Consider the following 27,903-nt stretch of genomic DNA (forward strand, 5'->3'; position numbering starts at 1 on the left):
CGACGACGATAATAATAACGATAAAAGAGAAAATATAATAAATATACTCACAATTACGAAGAAAAAGAAGAAGAGGAAGAGAAAGAAGAAGAAGAAGAGGAAGTGGAGGAGGAAGAGGAGGAGACGCGATGATCATCGATCGGTGCGGGCCGCGTAATTCGTCGTGGATAGTCGCGAAGTTTGCTACGAGCGATATGTCGCGAACTTCGCATCAAAGTGTCGAAAACGCGCGGAAATTTCGTTCGTTCGAATAGGGGGTAGTGTTTGTACGAATAAGTAAATATTTAAATCGAATAAATACATAAGTAAGTAAAAAAGAAAAGAATATTAAGAAAAGAAAGAAAGGAAGAAAGAAATCTATACGAAATTACTTTCGTAAGAGATAATACAAAAGTGTGTTAATCCAGGAAGAAAAGGGGTTACGTTAGACTAGAAGCAAACGAGGAAGAGGAAGAGGAAGAGAAAGGCAGAGTAGTAGCAGTGTGTAGGAAAAGAAAAGAAAAAAAAAGAGCGAGTAGAGAAAGAAAAAAAAAGGGAAAGGAGAATGACGCGATGATGGCCTACGGAGGAAGCGCTGGTAACGGTGGAGGCGCGATGGGACCTTCGGCTGGTGGCGGAGGCGGTGCTGGTACGACGGACGTTTTAGGCTCGACCAGCGATTATAGTCCTCAAAGCACGCCGACGCCACTCTCGGCCTCGCATTCGTCCGCTGGCGTCGAGGCGGCGGCCGCGGTTACGAGCTACGGTACTGGTACCACCGGGACGACGAGCAATTACAGTCCCCAGGACAGTCCCGCCAGCTCGGCGGGCGGTGCTACCAACAACGGACAACTTCCGACATTCGGTTTCACCCAGGAACAAGTTGCCTGTGTTTGCGAGGTGAGTAGAAAACAAAATCTAAAATCCCATCGTTTTTCGTTCTGTTAATGTCGATTAAACAGCTCGAATTCAGTTTAGAGATTGTACGAATTTTTTCATTAGTTTTATCACGTTACTCGTGATATTCAAAGTTGGCAAGCCTGCTGTTTATAACTTCTCCATCTTTTTTCTTTTTTTTTTATTTTATTTTATTTTTGGAAACAAGTTTCAAATTTATATAAAGAAAAATCGTCTATATAACGCACGTAATATTTGTTTTTGTTTTTGTTTTGTTTTTCTTTTCTTTTTTTTTTTTTTTAATCCGATAGTCTTGTTCGCGAACAAAGATAAACGTTAAGATTATGTTTCCCGTTTGGTAATAATTTCTAAGGTTTATCGTCGATAGAAATATCTATGTTTAAACGCGCGTATGGGCACCATTATATCACTGTGATTCTTGCATCGTCGCATTCTTGGCAATCGTTGTAATTGTGCAATCATTTCGAGCGTCGATTTTGAACGTGTCTCGTAGTGCAACGATTACGATCATCCCGACGGTAGAGAAATTGCCTGGTAATTTATCATATTTTTCAAATGTGCTTTATGTCGTCAATTTTTACTAGTAGCCGAATGGTTTTCGTATCGTTAAAATTATAAGATATTTAACACCATATATACGCGTAGAGATATATCCATTGATATTGTTTTAAACTGTATACGAGCTGTTTTATTTTCTTCGTTCGTATTCGTGTTTTATCAAAATTGTAAAGCAACTTATTTCTTTGATAGAATATCGAATATATGTTATAAATAACATTCTTTTTTTTTATTCTTAAAAAAAAAAAAGAAAGAAAAAAAGAAATCTAACACTCGGCCATATCGAAACTATTATAGATATTTTTATCAGGATAGAAACGGAAAAAGAAAATCGATACGATAACATTTAGAGATCTATCGAGAGTTCTTTTTTATATCCGATCTACAAATACACACAATCGGTCGAAGAAAGAAAAAAAAAAAGATAAAGAAAGAAGAAGAAATTTCTTTTTGAAACGCGTTTGTTTTGGTTAACACGGAAGAAAGAGATGGAGGAGGTAACGTTTCCTATCCAAATTCTTTCTCACACCATAAAGGTCTTTGTTTTCTTTTTTTCTTTCATTCTTTCTTTCTTGATTCGTCCTTGAACCGGCCACTAAAAAGACCCTTTGTTTCTTTCTACTATATATGAGTATACACCAGAAGAGAACGTAACTAACGTAGAATTTTTTTTAGTTATAAATACCGTCGGCATTTAGCATAGGTAGAGATATCCCAACGATGGTGTTTTCCATATGTAAAATTTATACTGCTCCTGGTTGGTTGGTTGGTTGATTGGTTGGTTGGTTAGTTGCTTGCATAAGTTCATCGAATTGAGATTACGAGTTTAATCTAATCGAGTTTAATAAACGACGATGTGATTGCACGCTCTCTCAACTGTGAATATGCAACTTAATTAGATTATTCCGTTTCGAATCCTTTTGTAGATCATCATATTATGATGAGATCATTTTGCGATCAAGGAGAGATGAAGAACTTTCATGAATTTGAACAAGGCCGCATTCCCCGCTTTTTTTTTTTTTTAACCTTACTTTTCACAAACGACGATATAAAAGAGAGTCTCTAGTAATCTGTTAAGAAAAAGAAAAGAAATGCATACGAATTAGATCGAATTGTAACAGATTTGTATATTTGAAGGATCATGTGTGCGTCTCTGAGTGCTTCGAATGTAGAAATGCAGTTCTGATTTTAACAAACGTTTGTTCAATTGTTCTACATTAATATGGCGTTGATCGTAGACATTTTTGTTGTTTCATTTCGAGAGAGAAAAAAAAGAGGGAAGAAAGAAAAATCGTCTACGTTTTCTCTCTATCTCGTATTACTTTATCTTCTTTCGTGCATATTTCACGCTCGTTGTGTCGGCGCGAAGGAAATGCAACGAATTCAATGAATGCGTTGCTGTACCCATCGGTGGTGTATGTACCACTACCGTGCTATTTATATGTCGGCTCCACTTGATCGTGAAAGGAGAAACAATCGAATCATTTAGAATTTCAATGACGAAACTTTCTTCTCTTTCGATTTCGAGAGAACGTGCTTGCGAATCGAAACTACGAGGACAGTGTTCCAATTTGAATGTTTTGATAAATGCCAAGTTGTTCCTTTGACAAGCGTAGTTCTTTTCGATAAGGCGGCAAATTTAAATTGTTCTTTTTTTTTATCGATCGAGAAATAGACGCTTAATAGAGGTGACTTAATTTCAACGTTTCTGAATTGTCCGAATATTTACTGACGTTTTAAGTGTTCTTTTGATTCGCGTAGTTCTTCTCGATAACGGAACTGATTCAAAACTTTTTTCGATTGATAAATAGATGCGTAATCGATGTGATTTAATTTCAAAGTTTTCGAATTATCAGAGTGTTTGATCAACGGTTTTAGTGTTCCTCCAATTCGCGCAATTTTTGTCGATAAAACTGCTGATACAAAATATTTTTGTCGATCGAGAAAAAGGAAGCGTAATCGAGATGACTTCATTTCGACGTTTCCGAATTGTTAGAATAATTTGACTGACGTTTAAGTATTTCTTTGATTCGAGTAGTAGTAATGTTTTCGATAACGCGGTAGATTCAAACATTTGATCCGACCGATAAATAAACGATTATTATGGAGCAGGCTTAATTTTGACGTTTAAGTATTCCTTTGATTCACGTAGTTCTTTTCGATAATGCGGCGAATTCAAACATTTGTTTTGGCTCAAGAAACAGATACGTTTCGAGGAAACTTAATTTTGATGTTTCTAGAATGTCGGAATAGATAAAATTGTCCCTGAAATTCTTCCGGGAAAGAAAATGAGAAGAAACGAGAGAGAGGGGGGGGGAGAGAAAGAGAGATATATAGATGGGCTAATACTTATTGTCAAAAGTCTGGCATGTGGCAAAATACCTTCCGAAGGCGCGAGTCACGCATGTTTAATAGAGTTCCTACGATTTTACTGCAACCCGTAAATTGTTTCGCGGACGACGTTTACGTTTCTCAAATCCAACGCGACTTAGAAGAGAACACGACGATGACCGACCCACACGTTCGTAACGAGCAAAGCTTTGTCGCTTTATATCTACCTTCGGATTTACAATGAACAATTTTCTTTCTCTTTCTCTCCCCCTTCTCCTTATTTCTTTCTCGTGGGACTGGTAAAATTGTTCTCGCATGACGTATGACGTTTCGCATATCGTTTATATTTCTATCGCAAGATTGTTATTGATTTGAAAGCTTTAGAAAATTATTCGTATGATATACGTTAACTCTCCAAGAATATTTAGTTCTTGTTTCAGTAATCTTTCAGTTCTCTCTTTCCGTTTCTATTATAAATTATAGAAAAGATCTGATAAATTTTAATATTGGATATGTCGACGTGTTCCTAAAGTAACGTTTCTTGTACATTATTATGTAAAAAAAATCTTAGAATCGTTGTCCTAGAATCGTTCAACGGTAATTCACTCAGTGGATAATAGAGATGAGATCTTAAATAAACCCTCTATAACTCCAATTTTTTTCTAGTCCCTACAAGTTATGTAAAGCAAAAGTTATATATAGTATTACTTATATTGGTATAATTATACTAGTGTACTAATCCTGTTCCAAGTTATATTTATCGTTAGTGTAGCATAATTGTATTATTAGCACTCATATTATATCCATATTATTTCTATATTAATTCACTGAAAAATCATATAAAGATATAGATTTCTAAAATGAATAGTATAACTATGCTGTAATATAGCTAATAGTATAATTATATTACACTAAATATAACTTATAAAATGATCAAACAAATTAGTATACTGGTGCAGTAATTAGCGTAATATATAATATACTACTATAACTTATTAAAATAAACAAATATTAGTGAAAAAACTTCGGATAATAATTAAGTTTATAAATAAAAAAAAAATAAAGAAGATATAAAAGTCTAAGTATATACACAACTTTGAAGTTACATGGTGTTATAGAGAGTTAATAAAACGAGAAAAGAAAAAACAAGGAAAGAGAAGTTGAGTAGGAATTTTCTTGGACGTTGAAGCGTCGGCGTGATTAGTTGCTGGACCATCGGAAGCTGTGCGTACCTCGTCATTAGCTGACCGATCATGCGATTCCACGTCGTCCATTTCTCTTCCTTGGCTCTCAGAACGTGCCGAGCACGTTTCTTCTTCGTTAGATCTCTCGGTGATTTCTCGTTCCTTCGCGAGATTAATCGCCCCTACGTTCGAGAAAACTCATTGCGACGCTCGAACCGATTTCAGTGATTCAGATCGAGATAAATACCTAGAAATCAATGTTAACATCGATTTATTATACCTAATTCACCTTAATCGATAGTTTACATTCTATCGACGAGCATATATATATATGTATGTGTGTGTATTTGTGTATCGTTCTTTGATCAATCCAAATTTTGCTAATTATAACAATATATATATATATAATACTGGCAAGAGCGATCGAATCTTAATTCATTCAATTATATATACCAATAATAATTAATACACTATGTTTCTTTGTAGTCTACAAAAAAAAAAACATTATATTACATGAAAGTTATTTGTATCGCTTGTACTATATTTAATACAATTTATATTTACAAAACAATAAAAAAAATAACTGTATACACGAAGTATAACAATGAACTGTCTATATAATCAAAGAATTGTCTCGCTTGAAAATTAACTTACGTAACTTATAAGTCGTCATTATATGTCATCTAAAAAAAAGATGAGAAAATTTGGAATCGGTTGCTCTTTTTGTATCCAATTATGTGCTCGTTGTTAGAAAAGAAAAGAAAAGAAAAGAAAAGAAAATACAAAACAAACATATTGAAAATTAAATTGAGATTAGAAAGAAAAAGTACCAACTAGAGTAGAAATAAGAGGAGAACGGGATGAGAGTTCTGCCGACTAACAGCGTGCCCCCCCTGTCTATCGTCTTCAAGGCGATGGTGTCGAATGTTCAGGTTCTCCAGCAAGCAGGCTCCGTGGAAAGGCTTGGAAGATTTCTCTGGTCTTTACCGGCTTGTACGAGATTACACAGAAACGAGAGCGTTCTAAAGGCAAAGGCTATAGTCGCTTTCCATCGTGGCCAATTCAAAGAGCTCTACAGGATTCTTGAGAGCAATACCTTCAGTGCGCACAATCATCCAAAACTTCAGGCTCTTTGGTTGAAGGCACATTATATCGAGGCTGAGAGACTTCGAGGGAGGCCACTCGGTGCGGTCGGTTAGTATAATAAATTATTTATTATCTAAAACAAATGTGTATATATATATATATGTAAAGTGTGTCTATTAGTAAATGGTCCACCATTTTCTAGATTCGTTATTATCTATTGATTATTTGTGATAGAGTATAGTCGATAGATTTAATTGTTATATATTTTGTTAAGGGTGTTTTCTTTTATGCTTTTAGAAATATCATTGATTAGTAACGTAGATCCGATTCTTAAATTATCTAATAAATATTTAATAATCCAGTTTTCTTTTTCTTTCTTTCTTTCTTTCTTTCTTTCTTTTATAGTTCTTTCTGTTTTTCTGTATTGATTATAACTTATATATAACTTAAAATAAACAAATGACAAACTTTGGATATAAATCAAACATTGATGTTTTAACGATACATTGAAATTATAACTTCGACACAGAGGTTAATTAAATGACGTTATAAAGAGTTAAATGTTGAAATCGTTGGAACACCTTAAACTTATACTATGTCATTCTTCGATGACACATTTTCTTATTTAATTACTTAGGAAGTCCAGAAAGACGTAGACAATTTTCTGTCGTCTCTCAATTAGCTTTTCAATACCATCAAAATGTCGTGTATTAATCATCATTACGACGAGTGCCAATGGAAGAATGAGAAGTTTGTAAGAATGAGAAGAAGTGAGGAGAAGTAATAGTAGTAGTTAGTAGTTAGTAGTAGTAGTAGTAGTAGTAGTAGTAGTAGTAGTACTAGTAGTAATAGTAGTAGTAGTAGGAGGAGGAGGAGGAGGAGGAGGAGGAGGCTAAGACGTATTTCTCTTTCTCTTTCGCACTTGAAATCTAGAACGAAGATTCGCCAACGTTATTTCCGTCGCGTCTTGTAAACAGGAGAGGAAGACGCAGGTTTTAACGAGACGACATTTTAATTAGATCCTCTCGCCTTCGCTTTTGCAAACCTATGCTTGTTAGTCGATCCGCTCTGATGCTAAAACGAGAAAGGAGGGGGAGAGAGAGAGAGAGAGAGAGAAACGAGAGGAAGGAAACGCATTTGGCATCGTCGAAAAGTATTCCGCGAAGATTCGAATTTACTTATTCAAAGTGGAATCGTTCGTTCGAATGATTCGATACATACACATACATTCATACATACAAATATATACACTGCTTTCCAAATCCCTGTTCTCTATCGTCAATGAGAAGGAAACGAAGATTTCAACATTTTCTTATTTTTTTTTCTTCTTATTTTTTCTCTTTTTTTTTTTGTTTTTTTTTCCTTCGCCACTTTTAAAGCAGCAGAGGAGCCCTCCGTGTTGTAGAGGTCTTGTTCTAAAAGTAACTCGCAAATCGTCAAAGTAACTTTCCACCGTGGCCTATGATCATCGTCGTGATTTTCAATTTTCTTTTATGAAAATAAAATGGGAGAAAAATAGAAATGTTTTACAAAGACGTGTTACGATATATTAATTAGAGTTCACGATAATATCTGTCGATGGTAAACACATACTTTGATGTAAGTTATATAATATTATTGATATATTAAAAATAATTACATTGTGTCGGGTATGTTAGATTGAAGAAAAAAAAAAAAAAAAGAAAAGAATTATTTATTAAGTGTATATACTTAATAAAGTATCTATTTTTTCTTTCGTTTTTCCCAACGTTTGTTTTTTTTTGTTTTAAATATCGTAAAAAATTTCATTATAAATGTATAGCAACTGAGAGTGCATTTGTGGATCTTTGTATCGATTAATCAATGATATTTCTATAGAATAATAAAATCATAGTGTTAAATTTATAGTACGTTGTTACGTTATCGCGTATGTTATTTATGGAATGTTAATATTGTTTCAGGAAAATATCGAGTCCGTCGTAAGTTTCCATTGCCAAGAACGATATGGGACGGCGAAGAAACGTCTTATTGCTTCAAGGAGAAATCAAGGAGTATCCTGCGGGAATGGTATGCTAACAATCCTTATCCATCGCCGCGAGAAAAACGTGAATTGGCTGAGAACACGGGTCTGACGACAACTCAAGTTAGCAATTGGTTTAAGAATCGTAGACAGAGAGACCGTGCAGCGGAACATAGGTGAGTCTTCTTCTCTTCAGACGAATTAGATTGAGATAAGTGATCTTAAGTGGATCATCATCCTAAAACGATATAGTAGATCTTATACATATATATATACAAACACATATATATATATATGTCTGTATGTGTGATGGATATATGTCTCTATGTACATATATATATTTATCGATAAAAACCCCCTACCAATAGTTTATATACATACTTACCGCGATTCGATTCCGACTCCAACTCGCAAGAATCTCAGCTGTCGCATCGTAAAACGAGCAGCGAGAAAATGCGTAGGAGTCTCTTCTTCTGTAGTTTCGTGTTGTTTCGAAGGTCGTTGCTCTACATCCGATTTTAGAAACGACCGACCAAATTCAAAGGCCCTGTAACACCACATCTATAACGCGTTCTCTCTCTCTCTCTCTCTTTCCTTCTCTTCCTCTTCTTCCTTCTCCTTCTCTTTTTTATTCTTCTTCTTCTTCTTCCTTCTTTCTCGTTCTTGCGTTTACTCATCACATCTCCCACGTCGCGTGATTTCGTTCACATTCATGTTCACGTTCACGTTCACGTTCACGTTTTCTCTCTCTCTCTCTCTCTCATCTTTCTCCTCTTCGTTCTACCGATGATATCAAACGCTCTTCTGAAAATATTTATCGATGGAAATTAATCATCCTTAAATCCTAACAAAATTCTTTTCCTTGTGATAAATAAATATAAACAATCAAATTCTCTCGAAGAGTTATAGATATTCGATTAGGAAACGAACGAATTTCGTAATCGATCTTTAATCGATAATACAATGGTATTAAATTCGATAGTGCGCTTTCAATGGTTTCCTTGTTTGATGAATGAACGAAAGAGCAACTCTTCCCGCAAGTAGTAGTGCTAGCTAGTAGATAACGTGTGCAACGTTCTTACCTAACTATGGATATATGGAGCCATGACGAATTTTGTTTCGAAGGAATCATCGATGCGAATAGTGGTTAGGACAGAGCTTATTTCTCTTGTATTGCGAGAGAGATAGAAGAGTTTGCCAAAGGGAGGAAGTGGGAAGCACCATCATGGTAAAGTCAGTCGGCACGGTACACACACCGTAGCACGTCACGCCACAAGAAACGTATCGAATTTCTTATGGCTTCTGTATATTCCCATGAACGAAAGCAAGCGAGGTCGAAAGCAAAAAAGGGGGGGGAGAGAGAGAGAGAGAGAGAGAGAGAGAGAGACGGTCAGTCTAGAGAGAAAGAGAGAGAAAGGCGAAGAGGGGATAAAGAAGAAGAAAAAGAGAGTCTAGTGTCCTGCCAATAGCTTTTCGTACTAGTTAGTAGTAGCAGAGTATCCTGCATACGCAGGATATCATTCCTGGCATATTAATTACAGGAAATCCCACAAAGCTTCCACCCACAACGCGTTATACCTCCATTGCTTGTCTTCCTTACCTCCCCTTCCTTCAATAATATCGACATAGAGGCAATGTTTCATCAATTCCATCCCTCTCTAACCCTCCTCTCACTCATTCTCTTTCCTGTTTTCTTCTTATCCTTACTCGCTACTGTACGATTCGACATAGCAACGTCGTCTTTTGCGAAAAGGAAAATTGTCGCTCTTAGAAATGACGTTGAACGCGTCTAATACGATTTGATCTCTCATAGTGACCTATTAAAACGAACACTTGCTTGGTAACGCTTAAAGTCGTTCCTGTAGTTATTATATCGGTGATAGCGCTCGTCGCGTTCCCCTTGGGACAGGGGCGTCTTGTTGTGGGCGTCTACAACATACAAGAGACATCATATATCAGCCATGGAATTCTTCTCCCTTGGGTGTTTCCATTAAATCGTTCGACTTTTTCGCTTTGACGCGGTCCACTTTTCATTCAATTTCTTCTCCTCTTTTATGTCTTATTAAACACCGATAAAACTTCATTTGTTGTATCCAATCGATCCTTGTTTATATTCTAGATTTCTTCAAGAAAATTATATTAGAAAATTGTTTTAGTGATTACTTTACATTAAATGACACGGTATTATAAAATATTTTTTTTTTTTTTTACGATATAGTTTTTATCGCTCGAAAAATAACATAAGGACCACCACGTCTCGTATTTGTGATAAGAACACGAACGGTCTAGACTACCGGCGCCATCTCGAATCTTCTGATCAGCATCTTTCATATCTTACCATTTCGAAAACAAAGTTAGACTCTTCCGTTCGCTTCGCACGTTTCTGTTATCGGATACTATCAGGCTTATATTGTTCTAGTGAACTCAGAATGAAGAAGACGCATTAGAACGCAGCTTAAGACAACGCATGGTCTTTTATTATTCCAATGATCTTCCTTTGTCGTAGTTCGTAGTTCGTCATTTCTTCGTTCTCTTCGTCTTATACATTTCACGAAGTGCAGCTGTGTCTGCACTTTTTATTACAAGGGATGCTGACTTTATCTCTGCAACGTAGAAACGTAAACAATTGAGTTATGCAGTCTCTTCTGTTCCTCGAGCGAGGAACGATCTCATTCTTTGATTCTCTCTTATCGGATATACGCATCAACATTTTCATTTGCAATCTTCCTTTTTCATCTGACTCATTCGATTCGCTATAAAATCATCGATTCCGCGAATGCTTCCGTTCGTTTTCCTGTAAGAAAACAATAATCATTTATTGTATCAATTTATTCGGTTTGTCGTCATTGCTTTATACGAATGATTAAAGTGAAATAAAGAGATAAACCAATGAATATTTAGATCTCTCTCTCTTTCTCTCTCTCTCTCTTTCATCCTTTAACAATTTTCATACTTAGAAATGGTCGACCCAGTTTTCTTTGTCCCAAGTCATCGTTACGATGCTTCTAAACTTTTATTACCCTCGCTCTCAAAACATGTTATTCCTTCTGCATTTCCGTGCCTTCAGTGATCTCTCCGTAAAGTCCGAACGAATCGCTTCTTTTGACTTCAAGGGTTAAGAACAACATCGAGGATGGCAAAGATAAATAATGTCGAGAGAGAGAAAGAGTTCTTTCTGGGATGCCGTCGACTTCAGATTTTGGTCTTTTTGTTTTCGTTTTACATCTCCTTGAAATAAGGAAAGAAAAGTAATAACAATAAGTTTACAAAATTAAATTATTAGAGTAATAATAATTATTATAATAATAATGATAAATATACTTTCAACATTTTTCTTGGATCGAGACAAAAAAAATTGCGATAATCGCATAAAAATCTGTGAGTTCATTCAAAAACTTGATTACGTACGACACTTTATTTTTTATTTTTAATATCATAGTCTTTATTATTATGATTTCAATAATTTTTAGAATATATTATATTTTCGTAAGATTTCTCTTAACGCGTTCATATAATTTCATTTGTAGAAAAAAGAAAAAAAAATTTAAGAATAATTCAATGAAAACAAATTCAATATCTCAAGAAGTTACTTTTGTTGCCTGTAAGGTTTGCACGCATTCAAAGAAATGATTATTGTAAAATTATGTAATTAATAGACTATGAAGAATTAAATGATTCATCAAGCATTTTCCAATGTGGTTTTCGTCTTCTTTGCAATCGATTTCTTGGCAGGATGAGCCATCGTTGAGCTCTACGACGACGACGACGACGACGACGACGACGTCGTCGTCATCGTCGTCGTCGTTATCCTACGTGGTTGTAGCAGCCAGTAATGGCTTCGCCGCGTTGTTCTCAGTGTCAACAAAAGTTTGCTAATGTACCCGTCCTACATAGACTCTCCCTCACCCTCACCAACGCCCTCTCAGTCTGTCTCGCTCTCATTCTCTCTCTCTTTATCCCTCTTTTACCATCAACTTCACCCTCATTTTCGTTTCATCCCCTTGTCTTTCTTGTCATTGGACTACGCAAACTGATCGAAAGGATCGGAAGAGTCGCATTAATTTTACTTCTTTTGTTTTTTTTTATATTTCTTCCTTTCTCTTTTTTTCGTTGCTTCTCATTGTAATTTGGCATATTTAAAAGTATATCTTGTTATGATTATTCTGTTTCGACGAATCATAATTTTCTTATTTCTTTCTTTGTATATTCTTTCTTACAAGTTCTGATTTGGCTTGATTGTTAGTAATTCCAACGACCATTAACGGTATTTACATTTAATTACGTTGAGACATCTTTATGGGAGACACAAAGAGATATAGGGGATGAAGGAAAAAAATGAAGTGGGCGCGGAAAAATGTGGGGGACGGAGGAATGAGAGGGGGTGTTGAATCGAAGCTTTCACGAAGGGAGAGAGAAGACGATAGATAGCACTTCCCGGATGTAGAAAGGGACAGCTGTGTACGAGGGCTGAGAGGAGGTAGAAAAGAGTGAGATAGAGATAAAAGTATTGGAAGGAAAGTATAGGTTCTATCAAGAAGGGGTGGAGAGAGAAAGAGAGAGAGAGAGATAATAGTAGTCGGGTCCTTGCCAAGGGTTGGACGTGGGTGGCTGCACCAATATTGACTCTTCCTGAAAACCTAGGGAGTTTTGAGACCCTAACACAAGAGGGGTGAAAGCGAGAGAGAGAGAGAGAGAGAAAGTGTAGTAGCTCTCCTCGCCATTCGTACGATACTCCGAAATGGCGCCTGCTTTATCACATTTTATTTAGGAATTATTTTTTCTCCATTACGAATTATACTTAATATACTATAATTTGTTGTAATGTGAATTATAGATACTATAAATTTAATATCGTTAGGTAAAGGTCAATGAATTATAAAATGTTCGTGATTATTGATTAAAAAATTAAAAAAAATAAAAAGATAAAAAAATATTAGATGATCGTTGTATGTAATACAGGCAAGAAACCGTATATTATATTATTATGAAAGGAGACGTAGTAGAGACATAGAGAAAAAGTTATGATTCATCTTACATCGAAGAAACGCGCTCCGGAGAGTTGAACGCTAGATAGGTGAAACAGGGACGAGAGGTGTGCTCCCTCAGCGCGCTTCGGCTTTGATGGAAGTCGATCGGTGATATATCGTAGCTCCTCGACACATCGACTTTGATGGAAATCGATCTCGTGATCGTCGACGTATCGAAGGAGTCGCGGTGGCAACCCACGCTACCGGTTGTGGCCATCCGGCTAGCCATTCTTCGAGCTATAACAGGAGTGTACTAGTCTCTGCTTGCTCTGAACAACAAAACTTCTTGCTTTTACCTTTGCGGGGATTCATCTTCTTGGCATAATTTCAATGTAAATCCCTCCTATCGAGAAAACATTGATATCCAAAAGTTATATTTCGGTGAACATGAAATGATATCATCATGTTTCATTAATATCGTCAACTAAATATTCGATCGATTTTATAGAAATCATCTAGTATCTTTCATCAAATATTCGTAGATAAAAATTACAAGCTAACTTAAGCATCGTCTCGTATACTTTTTACAGTAAACTTTTAAAACTTGTTAGGTGGTATATAATTTTGATCTTCGAAGTATCGTCTTCCTCAAAAAAAATCTTACAAATATCTTATAAAGTTTTTAAAAGCGAACGATTCTCGTGACATTGTCGATGTATTAATCGAACAAGTTTTGAGAATTTGCCTTATCATCGATCGACACTTACATCATCATTATATTGAAGTTTATGGGCTTCGAGTAAGCTTTTTAGTGTTTGCCGAAAAAGGCTGAGTCGTCCAGGTCAGAAAGAGAGACAGAGAGAGTGAGAAATTCGTATGTACATATCGTTCTCGTGCCGCTGACGTCCCCAAAATAGCTACGAACACTGTGTCCCGTGAAGCAGGAACGGCGGCAGAGGCAGAGGCGGCGGCAGCGGCAGCAGCAAGCAGCAGCTTCAGCAGCGCCTGGTTTACGGTTACAGCATGCACGGTGTCTGAGTAGCGCGCTCTGCGTGTCTGAAACCAGAGAACCCTATCTTGTCAACGTGTCTCGCGGACCGCGCCGATGACATCCACAAACCATTCCGCGAACACAGGAGACCTCCAAACGGTTCCATTTGTTGTTTCCTTTAGATTTCCAAATGAGCAGTCGATCATGGAAATTTTCTTCGTTTGTTCTGGAAACAAAAAGAGAATGAAAAATGAAAAACAAATAAAAACTTGAGAAGCTTGTTGTAATATTTTCATTGTTCGATAAGATCGTTATCTATTTTTTTTTTTTTTTTTTTAAAGAACTTCCTTAATAAACCAAAGTTGGATAAAGGAAATAGTAGGTGTTGACCTTAACGTTCGATCAATCAAGATCTTAACACTGGCGTCGTCTTGGCCTAGTTATGTCATCGTCTTTGGGTCGACGTCCAAAGACTATCTCGAAGTGACAGAAGATACTGGACCAAAATAACCCACGTGGCGTTTCTCTTTCGGTGACTTTGTGTATACTCGAAACTGATGACATCATATGGCCTAGAGAATCGCACAATGGTTATACACGAAATAAGCGAATATATTTCTTGTAATTATATCAGTCTCATTTCATCTTGTTATTGCTAAAAATAACTCGTATTGATACATACGAATGTTTCATCATATTCGCCATATCTCATTGCGTAACATTAAAAATACATGGTATATTTATCAAACATTTATTCGTTCACCGCAGATTCGATCATAATTCAGCTTTAAGATTCATTATAACTCTTGTTCAATACAAAATTCTCGCACGTGGGTTGCTTCTGAACGGATTACATTTGACGCACAACCCTTGATTGGTGGGAGGGGAGGGAGATAGGTAGGTAGGTAGGTAGGTAGGTAGGTAGGTAGGTAGGAAGGAGGAGGAGAGGACCATGCACAACAGTAGAAAAAGAAAAAGAAAAAGAGAAAGAGAAGCAAGAAAGAAAGAAAGAAAGAAAGAAAGAAAAAAGATTACAGTACACACGTCGCGACGATGAATGTGCATTTGCGACGACGCGTGGTCCAGGGTCTCTTCCGGTGGGAGAGAAAGAGAGAAAGAGTGGAAGGGAAGGGAAAGGAAGGGCGGCAATCCCCTTTTTCGTCGAAAAAGGGAGGACGACGACAACGACGACGACGACGGGACCGGCCATGTTGGGTTTGCCTCGGCCATTTTTCGGACTTGGGAGAACAAAAAAGGCGAATAGGTCTCTCTCTCTCTCTCTCTTTCTCTCTCTCTCTCTCTCTCTCTCACTCTCTTCCCCTCCGTGGAAAGCCGCTTTAAAGAAGACCACGTCAAATCTGACAGGCCACGCGAGGGAGAAAGAAGGGAGGCACATATGCGCACGTTAAGGACCAAAAGGGCCCGCCTCGTGCGGAGCTCGTCTTGAAAAAGAACAATCCTCTACTCTCTTTCTCTTTCTCCTTCTCTTTGCTCCATCTTCGTCTCTTTCTCTCCTCCTCCTCCTTCTCCTTCTCCACCCCTTTTTCTCCTTCCCCTTCTCCTCTACCTCTTCTCTCTCCCCCATCCTTGCTTATGTACCTCGTCTCTTTTTTTGAAGCGAATAAGGGGACAGAGGGGGCATTCATTCATGCACGCATTCCCAGAATTCACGTACCGTTTCTTCGTGTGTGATGGATGATGATCATGCGTGTTTGTGTTGTGTTCCATCGACGTATATATAATTCGAACGACCGCCGATGATGATGTTGCTTTCTTCGTTATATCTGGTAAATAAATTATTTTGATTTTTGCTTTTATCTTCGTCGTAAACTTGTCGTGCGACTTGTTTTGCTAAAAGTTAGATTGACGATAATTTAGATCGGAGATACATCGTACGATGATTATTGTTATTATTATTATTATTATTATTTACGCGAATCCAGCGTGACTAGTGAATCTTTGGGATTGATTTACTATTTCCTTTTTTTCTTTTCTTTTCTGCTTTAACTAATTCGTTGCAACTGTGTCAAGAAAAGAGAAAGGATTATCGAGTATCTGATTCTGCTTCGTTAGATCGGCCTTACAAGAATGAATTGTTTTTTCCAAACCCTATATGGAAAAAAATATACCGAGAGTCTGTGAGAATATGATACTTTGATTGAGGCGTATCGAGGTACAATTATATAACTCTTTGTAGATTCTTTAGAATCTATCCTAAAACAGAAATGGTTTGAAATAGCTATTGGAAAATTGCGTATTGCGTTTATTTAGAGCAAAGTTATTTGGACCTGATCCTGATGGATCGTATGCGTTTTCATACTCTAAGGCAATGAGGTATAACTTGCATTCTGACGGAGGAACACCCTTGAACGAACGAGAATCTTCTTCGTAACTGTCCAAGTTTTAGGCTATGCGATGAGGAAACTCATGTCAGAGTAGAGGAAATTGCATGTCGCCCAGCAGACATTAAAGCAATATTCCTTGAGTCTGTCTCTACGCAAGAAATCTCGTCCATCTCGTCACAGTTTGCACAATAGTGCCAGATGACTTAATCGTATAATATCGAGGCTATTCGACTAACGGCTGATTCCTTGAGGCCAGACTATCCTCATATACCTATAATTTAATGATTCTCTAATTTAAAGCTTTTGGTCGAACTAATATATTCTTCGTAACAAATGTTTCTTCTATCTTTCTCAAATCTTATGAAACGATATTGAAACTTATAACATTTATTTAACCCTCTATAACGTCAATAGAATTAATATTAATCAAAATGAAGATATTCTTAGGGTTTATTTCAAATTTGTTCGAATGGTTATGGCTTACAGATCCTTTTTGGATGATTCGTTTATAGATGAAAATTTATTACCGATGATAAACATTTAATCGTCACTCAATCTATACAAACCTATTTATACGAGTACCTTTAACAGATAATATGGAAGAGATATAAAAGCTTGGAGCGCCGAATATATAAGACGTTTCGAGAGCCATCTCCGAGTTTTACGGTGCGCATTTTGCCTTCTCAACGAGAGAACAAGGAGGAGGTGGAGGAGGAGAAGGAGGAGGAGGAGGGAATGTAAACGACGTCTGGCACGAAAACTCGTATTCCCTGGCACGTTCTTCCTCGTGCGTGTGTGCTCTTTGGCATACGCATTCCTACGTGCAATTCCTGTTGAATAACGTCAAATCAGTCAGATATAACGCCATGGCGCGCCATTCATTTCCTTGCTGGTCCTCAAGTATACTTACATGTTACTGCCAAAGTAAAGACGGGTCGGTAACTTTTCAAATTGTTATAAATGTTTATACCCATATATATCGTGAATTATCGTTCTTCTTCATTTAATTATGCCATTAAACTTTATCTATTTGGATTTAGAATGAAACTATTCCATTATCTATTGACTTATAAACAAGGAAACAAGAAACAAAACTCATTTATTAGATTATAAAAATATAATAATCTCGATTATATGTATATATATATATGTATAAAATTTATATGAGAATTTTATAAAAGTCTGCTTGAGAAAAGCACAGACAAAAAAAAATAATAAAATTGGTAAGAAAGTTAAAGATATTACCAAGACAGTGGAGTAGATATCTATCCTTGGGGAAGGACTACCGAGTGGCAGGTTCACCTTAATCCGGATTAAAGAATTCTAAAACACCAAAAGCGTTTTAACATTCTCTCTCTTTTTTTCTCGATTCTTCTGCGTGTTGTTTGACCACGAAGATCCTGGCGTTTTTACCTGTTTCTTTCAAAAGTAACTTAGTTTTTCTGTCAAAATTGAAAAACCGAGGCGAGTTACTGATTCGTAGGATAAATTATGATTTTACACAGGATTATTCACAGGTAGCTATCATTTACATATACGTTGAACAACGTTCATTTTTTTCCTTCGTAAGAATATAAAGAATATTTGTTACAGTTGACAATAAAATCAGAATTATATCGGGGCTATATTTTTTTTTGACGTTTCGCAAAAGAATGCGAATAGACAAGCAGGGAAATTGTTCGTTCAGGTAAAAGGAAAAGGCAGGCATACGAGGTCTCTCTCTCTAGGATCAAGAGATGAGTCCTGCGGAGTTTGTAAACAGAAGTTAGCTCGAATGTGTACACGGTAGACTATTCCCTCCCATTATCTTAGACCAAAGAAATTCTTCCGTATCTGCTTATGGAATCAGCTGCTGCTGCTGTGATGCTTCTGCTGGTACTCGTAGAGCTCACCTGCCGTGCGAAGGTAAAAAGAGAGAAGGAAGTTTGTCTCTCTCTCTCTCTCTCTCTCTCTCTCTCTCTCTCTGTTTCTCTCTCGTATGGTCCAGATCTTTAGAGAGTAGTATACTCAAGAAAAAATTCGATGTTTCTACGGTTATACCGACAAACAGGAGAACCAATTTAAGTTTACTTTCCTTCCTGTAAGATTCATATATACTCCTTTTTCTCTTAGTCCTACTTTAAAAGGTTTGTCTTGTTACGGTATAAAGTCGAAACAATCTCTAAGACCTGTGCTGTTAAATCCTATGGGAAAGAAAAGAAATAAGCGTGAAAAAGAGGACTACTACATTGCTCAACTGAAAACAAATGACTTGATAAGCGTAATGCTTACCATATACTAACACTCCCCTAGTGTTATTTTAATAGTCAAGAGGGTCTGATATGGAAGCTAAAATGAATATCAGTGTTATCGGGTTTCAAAGGAACTTCATATACCTATATAATACCACTGACACGATTCGATTCGCTGGTCAATTATCACTTAGAATTAATCGTCTTGGCAGCATCGATTCAAACAGTTGACAACATAGTACGTAGAGGGACACCCATCTTCTTTCTTACTTCTCCTCCTCCTCTTCCTTCTTCCAACCTTCTCTTTTCGTTCTCAAGCAGAGTCTAATAATATTGTCTCGCGTTTCTAACGCAGCAAGGAGCGCAATCGGATCGCATCTCGACCAGAATAGAAGTCGAAATCTCTGATCTCTCTCTCTCTCTTTTTCTCTCTTTCTCTCTCTCTTCTTCACTGTTTCTCTGTTTCTCTATCTGTCTCTCTTTCATTCCTTTAGCTCTCTTGGCTACCATTCTACAACTTTCTATCTGCTTGACTTTACGAGAGAAGTCTTTAGACAAAAATGTCAAAATACTCTGTTGGAGGATTTCGATCTTTCATCGCTCTTTCTCTTTCCTCTCCCTCCTTACCTTTTTCTTCGTAATTTACGTTTTGATTGATACACTCTGAATTACAAACAAATTTACAAATAGTTGTTTGTATAAATATTGATTCTCTGGAGGGGGCATATTCGATGATAAAGATTAGTACGATCGTATTCTGTTGAGACAGAAATTATTAGAGAAAGTGCAAAGTTTTTGTATTGCTGCATGTGCAAGTAGTAAGTCCGATAACGTTGGCGTGTGAAACCTCGAACACGTTAGATAGGATTAGTATAATTGGTAATTTCATTTGTGGATAAATTTCTGATCGTAACACAGTCCCCCCCCCCCTTTAATTCACCTATTCTCCCTCCTCCCCCTCCCCTCTCTCTCTTCTGCAAAATGAGATGCTATCGGATCGCACGATTCCCACTAATTCGCGTCTAAGTTTATATCGCTTGGGACACGCCAAGAGAGTAGGGGTAACTCTTGAGATAACATCTCCCTTTTCTCTCTCTATCTCTCTCCCCCTCCCTCTCTTGCAAGGAGAAATCTCCTCGTAAAATCGGATTATATCGGTTCTGTCGCCCCTTGCGTTGTCCTACACTTTATTCGAACCTGTTCGCGATATCGTCCAAAAGAGAGAGAAAGAGAGAGAGAGAGAGAAACACGACCTTGGGGGTCAAAGTTGTGAAGATCCCTCGTAATGTTCTCCTCTCTTGTTAAATCTTCCATCCAATTTCTCTACTCCCAAAGGGTGATAAATATTCGGTAATCGTGTATCACATTGGGCCAACATGTGTGCTCTGGATGCTTTCTTTACTTATTTTAGATCTAGAAATAAATTAATTTGTTTGATCAAAATATCTATAGCATTTATATTCTATTAAAGAAAATTGATTTCTCAATCGTTCATCTAAACACGACGATTATACTTTTTTTTTTCTTTTTTAATTTTAAATTGAAGTGAAATAATCATTCTCCGCGTACTTTGTTTATTAACACTGATTTTTCTTATTTGATAACTCGAACAAATCTATTACACTTATCAAATCGTTATGCTCGATAGAATTTTGGTAGAATGCTATTCTTTATGAACCTAACGATTAATAAAATCAAGTACCTACATCTTCGATCATTATCTTTTTCCTCAACTCCGCATAGAAATTGTGACTTGTGTTTCTTCGTCTTCTTGTGCCATAAAATCTCTATCAAGGATTTAAATCACTCTCGAGCTTCGCCATTACCTGAAAATAAAATGAATAATTTAATAGTTTTCTTTCCCTTCTTTTTTCTTTTTTTTTTTTTTTCTTTTCCTAACATCGAATTGTATAAAAAAGTTGACTTGAAACGCAAAATTAAAAAAAAAAAAAGAAAAAGAAAAAATATAATATAGATTAAATGTTGAAAGAAAGTGTATTGTTCGAATCGGTACTATTATCATTATAGATCATTAATTAATGAAGAATTTATTATTTTTTTATTTTCCGAGAGAAAAGAGTAGAGATGAAAGATGAAAGAAAAATGGGTAGTTTAGAAAGAAAAAGTCAATGTCGATGATTCTTCTTTCTGCTTCTCTTAGGGGAGGTGGTAGTAGTAGGTGTCTCATGGAACGAGCACGAAATAAATGTCTCCTACACGCGATGAGTCACAAATCCTAATGAAAATAATAATGCCCGAAAGAGCTTCGTTCTTTCCGTTGGCTTGGTGCAATGCGGATAAATTTACTGCGCGATCCTTGGACGGATAAGGCATACCTGGGGACACCTCCGTCGGGTTATAGGCTCTGCTATACAACGGGTGGCATGAAACGTGCGTCTCCAAGACACCAGCAAGAGCACGCACAACTACCATCACGATCATCAGTTTCACCAACACCACCGAACAACTTTTGCTATCTTCTCTCTCTCTTTCTCTTTCTTTCTTGTTCACATGTAGGATCTCATCTCCTCGCCAAGAGTCTCCTGGAAATAATTCTTCTCTGAACGTCCTATCCAAGAGTGGGACCGTACGACGAGATTTTCACCTGCCGAACAGATTTATCGTGCTTGCGTCTTTCCCCGTCTTCTTCGACCTGAAGCATCCCTAAAACCAACCACGTTCAACGTCGTTAATTTTATTCTTTTTTTTATCTTCTTTTCTTCTTCCTCTTCTTGTTTTTCTTCTCTCTCTCTCTCTCTCTCTCTCTCTCTCTCTCTCTCTTTCTCTTTCTCTTTCTCTTTCTCTTTCTCTTGTGGGATCTTCGACGAATCGCATCCTAACATCTCGTTTCCATCGCGGACACCACCAGCGGTGGTGGATTCCAGAATCTGAATTTTAACGAAGACGCGATAGCTCGTCATGAAGTTTCGAGAATCTTTGATTCCGTTTTCCATTTGCCACGTGTCCATGGGGATTGAAATATGTATTTCAATCTTTTATCTATATATATATATATATATATTCAATCAATTTATATTGATAATTATTCGATCAATTAATCATTCCGTACGCAAAAAGATTCATCAGTGTTATTATTATAACATTCGAGGATAGATCGATCGATCCTCGTGTTCTTGGCTGCACCGAAAGTGCTCGTAATGTTCTCTTTGGCACAGTTTTGTTAATCATTCTTAACGTTCGCATTGCACGTTTCTGTATACGTGCCAGTGATAATAAAACTGATCTAAGTCACTTTTATTATTTATTTTCAGGACTATTCAATTATTTGGATGATTCGAAAGAAATATAAATTATCGCGATAAAACATTTCTATATTTTTGACTTAAGCTACTTTGTAACTTTATGACTTTATTATGACTTCTCTCCGATCTCTTAATCTTTCGACATCATCTAAATTCCCCTCCTTCCTTTCTCTCAGATACGATAAATATAAATTCGTTTGAAATCAAATTATCTTTGATTGTAGAAGCGATTATATTTAATCAAGCGACTCCCCATGTCTTTCTTTCCTTTTTTCTTTTTTTTTTTTTTTTTTTTTTGAATAAAATTTAACACGTCAAGTTTGTAAGATAATGTCATTCATTAACCAAACGAATCTTCCTCCATTTTTGTTCCTCAATGAGAACGCGAACTTTCTCCGTCTTTGTCTGTCTTATCAATTGGCAGTAGCATCTAAGGTTGATTCTGGAGACCGGTTCTTGAAACACCCCGTAGACAAGTGTCGAGGCACTTGCGACAGAGCCGTATCGCGGCGGGCATGTCTAAACGACTTGTAAAACAAGTGCTTAACGATTGCTCGTGTACCTGGATGCGCGGAGGAGTGCGAGGAAAAGAATGTAGAAGAAGAGAAAGACGGAAAGAATATAAGAAAAGAGAGAGAGAGAGAGAGAGAGAGAGAGAGAGAGAGAGAGAGAGAGAGAGAGAGAGAGAAGCCAAGCCACGAAGCCAGGAACTTCGGGTCCCACGTGTTTCGAGACTTCGAGGAGGTCCAGCTTGCTAAATTGAGTTTACGAGATGTCCAAAGCGGCTCTCCCTTTTTTTTCTTCATCTTCGTTTCGTTGTTCCATTCCTTCTCTCTCCTTCTTTCTCTTTCTCTTTCTCATTCTTTCTTTCTATCTATATACCTTTAATTCACAAGTACACTGGACTCAAGTACCCTTTTCTTCGTATTTTACACACGGACAACGGTATTATCTTATTCGATATTATTTCGATACTTTCTACATTCTCCCCGTTCGGATTCATTGCTGATCATGAGTTCTGCGTTTCGCGTTACTATCTTGAATCCTCCTTGAATAACACTCGCTCTTTTACAATTACTCTTTTAAATGTTAGTTTTTAAATAATGTAACCGAATAAGAATAAGATCGTTTGGTTAATTATCTTTTCTATTTATGTATATATATATATATATATATATATATATATATATATATAAATTATACAGAGAACGCGTATTGCAGACTCAGAATGTCTATCGCAAGAATTAATGTAATCCTATTCAAGGATTTTTGTTCTTGTTGATTCCAGCGGTCAAAGGGAAGACAAAACCCATGGTGGTGGTCTTGGTGACTCCAGTAGTGAGTCTGGCGATGAAGCCAAAAGACAATCCGTCGTTCAACAACAACAGCAACAACAACAACAACCGTCGGCTTGTGCCGTTCAACAACAACAACAACAACAACAGCAACAGCAAATGGTCGAACACCAACAAACTTCGAGTATGTACCAATTACCACCTCCTGCTGCGGTCTCAAGTCCTCACTCCTATCATCAGACTCATGGTACAAGTCTGAGTCATCCGCATACACCCACCCATCATATGCAACATCATGACACCAGCAGCGAGAGCGGCGACGACAAGAGAAACCTCCACCATCAGTTGCAACATCATCTTCAGGTTGGTGCACACGGTACCCATGGTCTTGTTCATCCTACGGCGACCTTACCACCGCCGCCGCCAAGCTGTGCTCAACAGAAGAGCCAACTTGATTATATGCAGTATTATAGCCCTCAGGTAATCACTCTTCTTATATTTTTATATTTGCAGAATTGTATAGATATTAAAACAAATTTATAGTCCGTGTAAATATGACATTCGAATTTCTTCTTTTATTTAATTCGACTTATTTCCAAGACTGAGACTATTCAAATATCGTTATCCTCCGAGTACATCAAGTATCCAAAAATTTGGCTAATAGTTTCAAAAAACTAAGTAAAAAGAAAAGGAATTATCAAGCAGTTTCTCAATAGTGTGTCTGATCCATAATCGCGAAGGGATTCGTTTTTAAAATGTTCGTAGGATTACCTGATAGGCACGCCCACCTCGGCGGATCTGCAGAAGTCGCTTCCTCACACGGCCACGTCAATGCAGATGGGTGCTATAGCACCTTCGATGGGTGGCCTAAGCCCGATGGCACCTTCGACGATGTTACAGAACACTATGCAGGGCGTGAACAGCATGAATACCATGTCGATGAACGGTATGGGAATGGGAGCCTATCAGGGAATGGGTTCGATGGGGATGTCGACGTCGCATACGAGTTACCACAGTGGACTCGTCTTAGGCGATTATCATTCGTTGTGACCTTGGGCTCCGAACGGTCAGAGTAAAAGGAATCCAGAAAAAACTTAAGGATAAACGAACTTCCGAAACGAACTCAGCTATTCATCCATATATATATATATATATATATATATATATATATATATATATATATATATTTGATCCATCAGATTTTACTCGATTCACTATCACCAAAGTGGTATGTCTCGAGGCTCTCTCGAGTTGAGAAAACAAATAAAATACCGCATACAGTATCCGTTATTTTCAATACGAAGGTGTGAAGCTTTTTTATACTAAACTTTGTTGTTATCGCGTTGATCGAGAAGTAATTCTAAAGCACTCGTTGTTTAACCGAGAAATCTTCGATGATCTTGAAATCTTCTCTTGATCGCCTCAATCGTGCGGAGTCTCTCGAAAGACCGCTTAGGTGATCGGCTCGTACGCTTCTGGATAAAATAGCAAAAGACATGTTAGCATTTTTCATTATCCCTATTCTTTATAGAACCTTCGCACGTAGCAAGGAACATCGTACTATAATCCTAATCAAGGAACGAACAGGTTCTTTTATTTTTGCGATTCTAACTAATTTTTCCTTTGTAATCTCTCTCTCGTATCGTACAATTGTAAGTGATTAAGAGATAGCACAATCTGTAAGTGCGAGTGCTTTGGTCCGTTTACAGCGTCTGTAAGTCGTTTGATGAAAAGTAAGTTATTTGACAAACAAATCGATAATGTTTCCTACCAAATGAATTATTATTTTTTTTTCGGAGAGGGGTGATTAAAATTATTTTATGTAGAAAAATCGTAAAAAGTTCGTTGAATGATCTAAAGCATATATATATATATATTTCATTTTAATTAGTTCTAGACGCCATAACGAATCACTGCACTCTATCACTCGAAATACACACAAACACATCCTTTTTAACATACTTACACATGCTACACGTGCGTACGCTTCTGTCTGTTTGTCTTTGTCTATCTATCCCTGACCTCTTCCTGTATATATGTAGATATATTGAATATGTATTCAACGCACGTCTCTTAAGTTCTCGAATAATCATACCTGTGAACAAGAAATGTGTGAAGTCACGCACGGCGGTTATATTAGAAAAAGAAAAAAAAAAAGAAAAAAAAAAGATTCGCACAGTTTTATTCGCTAAAACGAGAACACGTACCGTCGCAATCTAAGTTAGTCAAGTAAGTTGTCATTTATTCGCAATTCACGGTCTTCTGTATATAGAGTATGTACATGCGAGATGTATGTATGATGTGTATGTATGTGTATGTAATGTATGTATGTATGTATGTATGTATGAGAAGAGTCTCTTTGTATGTATGTATATGTGTCTCTGCTTGCAAAGATAGTATGATGCATGCAAGTATGCGTGAAAAAAAGAAAAGAAATAAATAAAAAAATAGAGACAACATCGAAGGAAAGAAGAGGAAAAAAAAGACAAAAAATAGATGGAAAAAACAGCCAGTGATCGTCGAGTTAACTTCCTTAGAAGAACGCCTCTCTTCGTGCTAATGTATATCCTTAAATATTCCATTAAATTAGCAAGCATTATGTTGTCATGTTTGACAGAGTACGTATGTATGTATAAGGTGTGACTGATGATAAAGGGAAAGGATCACCTTTTCTACTCGAAGGATCCTCGGGACGAAACAGGGTAAGAAAGAATGTAAAGATTATACAGAGAACAGATGAGAATGTTTAAATAATATATAGGATGTCATCTGATTGCTGGTATTATCGTAATAACAATTATTGTAATCCCTTCCTGAAACGAAAAGAGAAAGAAAAAAAAGTTAAAAAATTAAAAATTATAATGTTGCTTCTCTCATATTTTGGAGCTACGGTTCTTTATTCACGAGATTATTTATATTGATTTGGTTTCAATATTTCAATTTGGAATTGTTGATTAATTTGTTTAGATAAAATATCTTATTTTCTCGATTGTGTCATCAATCAAGTAACGTTCTGTATATATTTTATATATATATATATCGCCTTTAAATAAATCGGTAAGATTGTGACATCCGAAGTTAGAGAAAATGCGATTGATCGAAATCAGCTTATCCTTTTATAAAATATGTTCATATTTTTTTCTCCCCAAAATATTCTCTTTTCTTGAGATTAACACGTTTTATAATAACTTTTAATGAATTCAGTCACAAGAGCAAAATAAAAATAAAGAAACATTCTTGATCAGTCGCAAAATCTTTCGAAAATTTATTTGCTTATTGATTTTGCAGCGAAAGATATATTTTCGATTAACGCACAAATATATACAAAGAAAAAAAAAATAAGAAGTATGCTTCGTACGCTACAATATTAAAATAAAAAAAAGAACTTACACATACACACACACACACACAACATTCCGAATAAATGTCTTGTATTAATTAAAAATTAATTAACACGTGATATAACTAGAGATGGACGAAATGTTATCGAGAGAAGCTAATTATTTTAATAATTCTTTTTTTGTTTTCGCTGCATATAGTAAACAAAAAGTTGTTTTTTTTTTCTTTTCTCTTTTAAAGCGACATTAAACTCTGACATTAATTCGTCTTAATATTATTTATATTAATTTTTTCAAAAGCTCTCGCTTGATAATTTTGCTTCATTCTCAATAGTTGCAATTTTACTGCTAAATAAAAATATAATTTAAAAAACTATTAAAGATACTTTTGAAGTTGCGATATAAGTTATATTTGTATATATATATTTTTTTATGTCCACGAATAATAAGAGGCACTATAAAACAATAGCATAAAAAACGTGTTAATCTACATAAACTAAAAAAAAAATAATACGGCAGAGCTCTCATTCTTTCGACGAAATCTTTTTAGACTTTAGTCCAAAACGTCTATACATAAGTAAATAGATTAGATAAATAAATAAATAAATAAAGTAAATAAATAAATAAATAAAAATATATATACACATATTTAAATTTGTACAAATAAAAATGCTACGATTCGACCAAAGCTACAGATTAATTTCTATCTTAGAGATTCTAGAGTATGACGTTGTGTATTGTACATTACTCTTGCACAAAACATGAAAACACATTTGCGCACGCAATATATTATATATATATATATATATATATATATATATATATATATAATCAATCTAGATATATGTATAATATATGAAAGAAGTCGGAAAGAAAAATGAAAGAAGGCAACAGAACAAATGTGTCATAAATAATACTTACGGTTGCAAAAAAGAGAGAGAGACATACACTTAGACGATTGATTCCGTGTATTTTCGAACGGACAAATAATATAAATAATAAAAAAAAAATTGCACAATTATGAAGGAATAGAGGAGAAGAGGAGGGGGCGGCAGGTAGGAGAACACAATGAGTGTGTATTGTACGTGTGATGTGCGTATGCTGGCGTGAAAATGAGTATATATCTGAAGAATAAAAGGGAATGAAGTGAGATTGAGAGAGAGAGAGAGAGAGAGAATGAGAGAGGAAGAAAGAATGAGAATAAGAATAAGAAAAGTATGAAAAAAGACGAGAATATAAAGAAGAAAAAAATAAATAAATGAAAAAAAAAAGAGATAAAAGATCCATCGATGTACGATCGTACTGTAATAATAACAAGTAAGTTGATGTTATTTAAAAAAAAATATTATCTACGAATAAAAAGAAAATATTATCTACGTTCACATATGTGCCACGTTGATACATAACATCACATATTT

General features: G+C 36.2%; 1 protein-coding gene across 3 annotated transcripts; it reads left to right on the forward strand.

Moving 5' to 3' along the window:
• The first annotated feature begins 5 nt into the window (after positions 1 to 5).
• On the forward strand, positions 6 to 27,861 carry LOC122636912 (homeobox protein SIX2-like). 3 transcript variants are annotated; one of them, XM_043828596.1, is made up of 7 exons: positions 6 to 305; positions 408 to 879; positions 5,882 to 6,164; positions 7,997 to 8,231; positions 23,141 to 23,627; positions 23,913 to 24,284; positions 26,536 to 27,861. In XM_043828596.1, the coding sequence occupies exons 2-6, from the start codon at positions 553 to 555 to the stop codon at positions 24,195 to 24,197; spliced, it is 1,617 nt and encodes a 538-aa protein (XP_043684531.1). In that variant the 5' UTR covers positions 6 to 305; positions 408 to 552; the 3' UTR covers positions 24,198 to 24,284; positions 26,536 to 27,861. The 3 variants fall into 3 exon arrangements, with proteins under 3 accessions (XP_043684531.1, XP_043684529.1, XP_043684532.1); XM_043828594.1 differs by having other exon boundaries at positions 6 to 879; XM_043828597.1 differs by having other exon boundaries at positions 6 to 879; positions 5,903 to 6,164.
• Positions 27,862 to 27,903: the final 42 nt, after the last annotated feature.

This window comes from Vespula pensylvanica, chromosome 24, assembly GCF_014466175.1.
Source record: "Vespula pensylvanica isolate Volc-1 chromosome 24, ASM1446617v1, whole genome shotgun sequence".
Classification (NCBI taxonomy): domain Eukaryota; kingdom Metazoa; phylum Arthropoda; class Insecta; order Hymenoptera; family Vespidae; genus Vespula; species Vespula pensylvanica.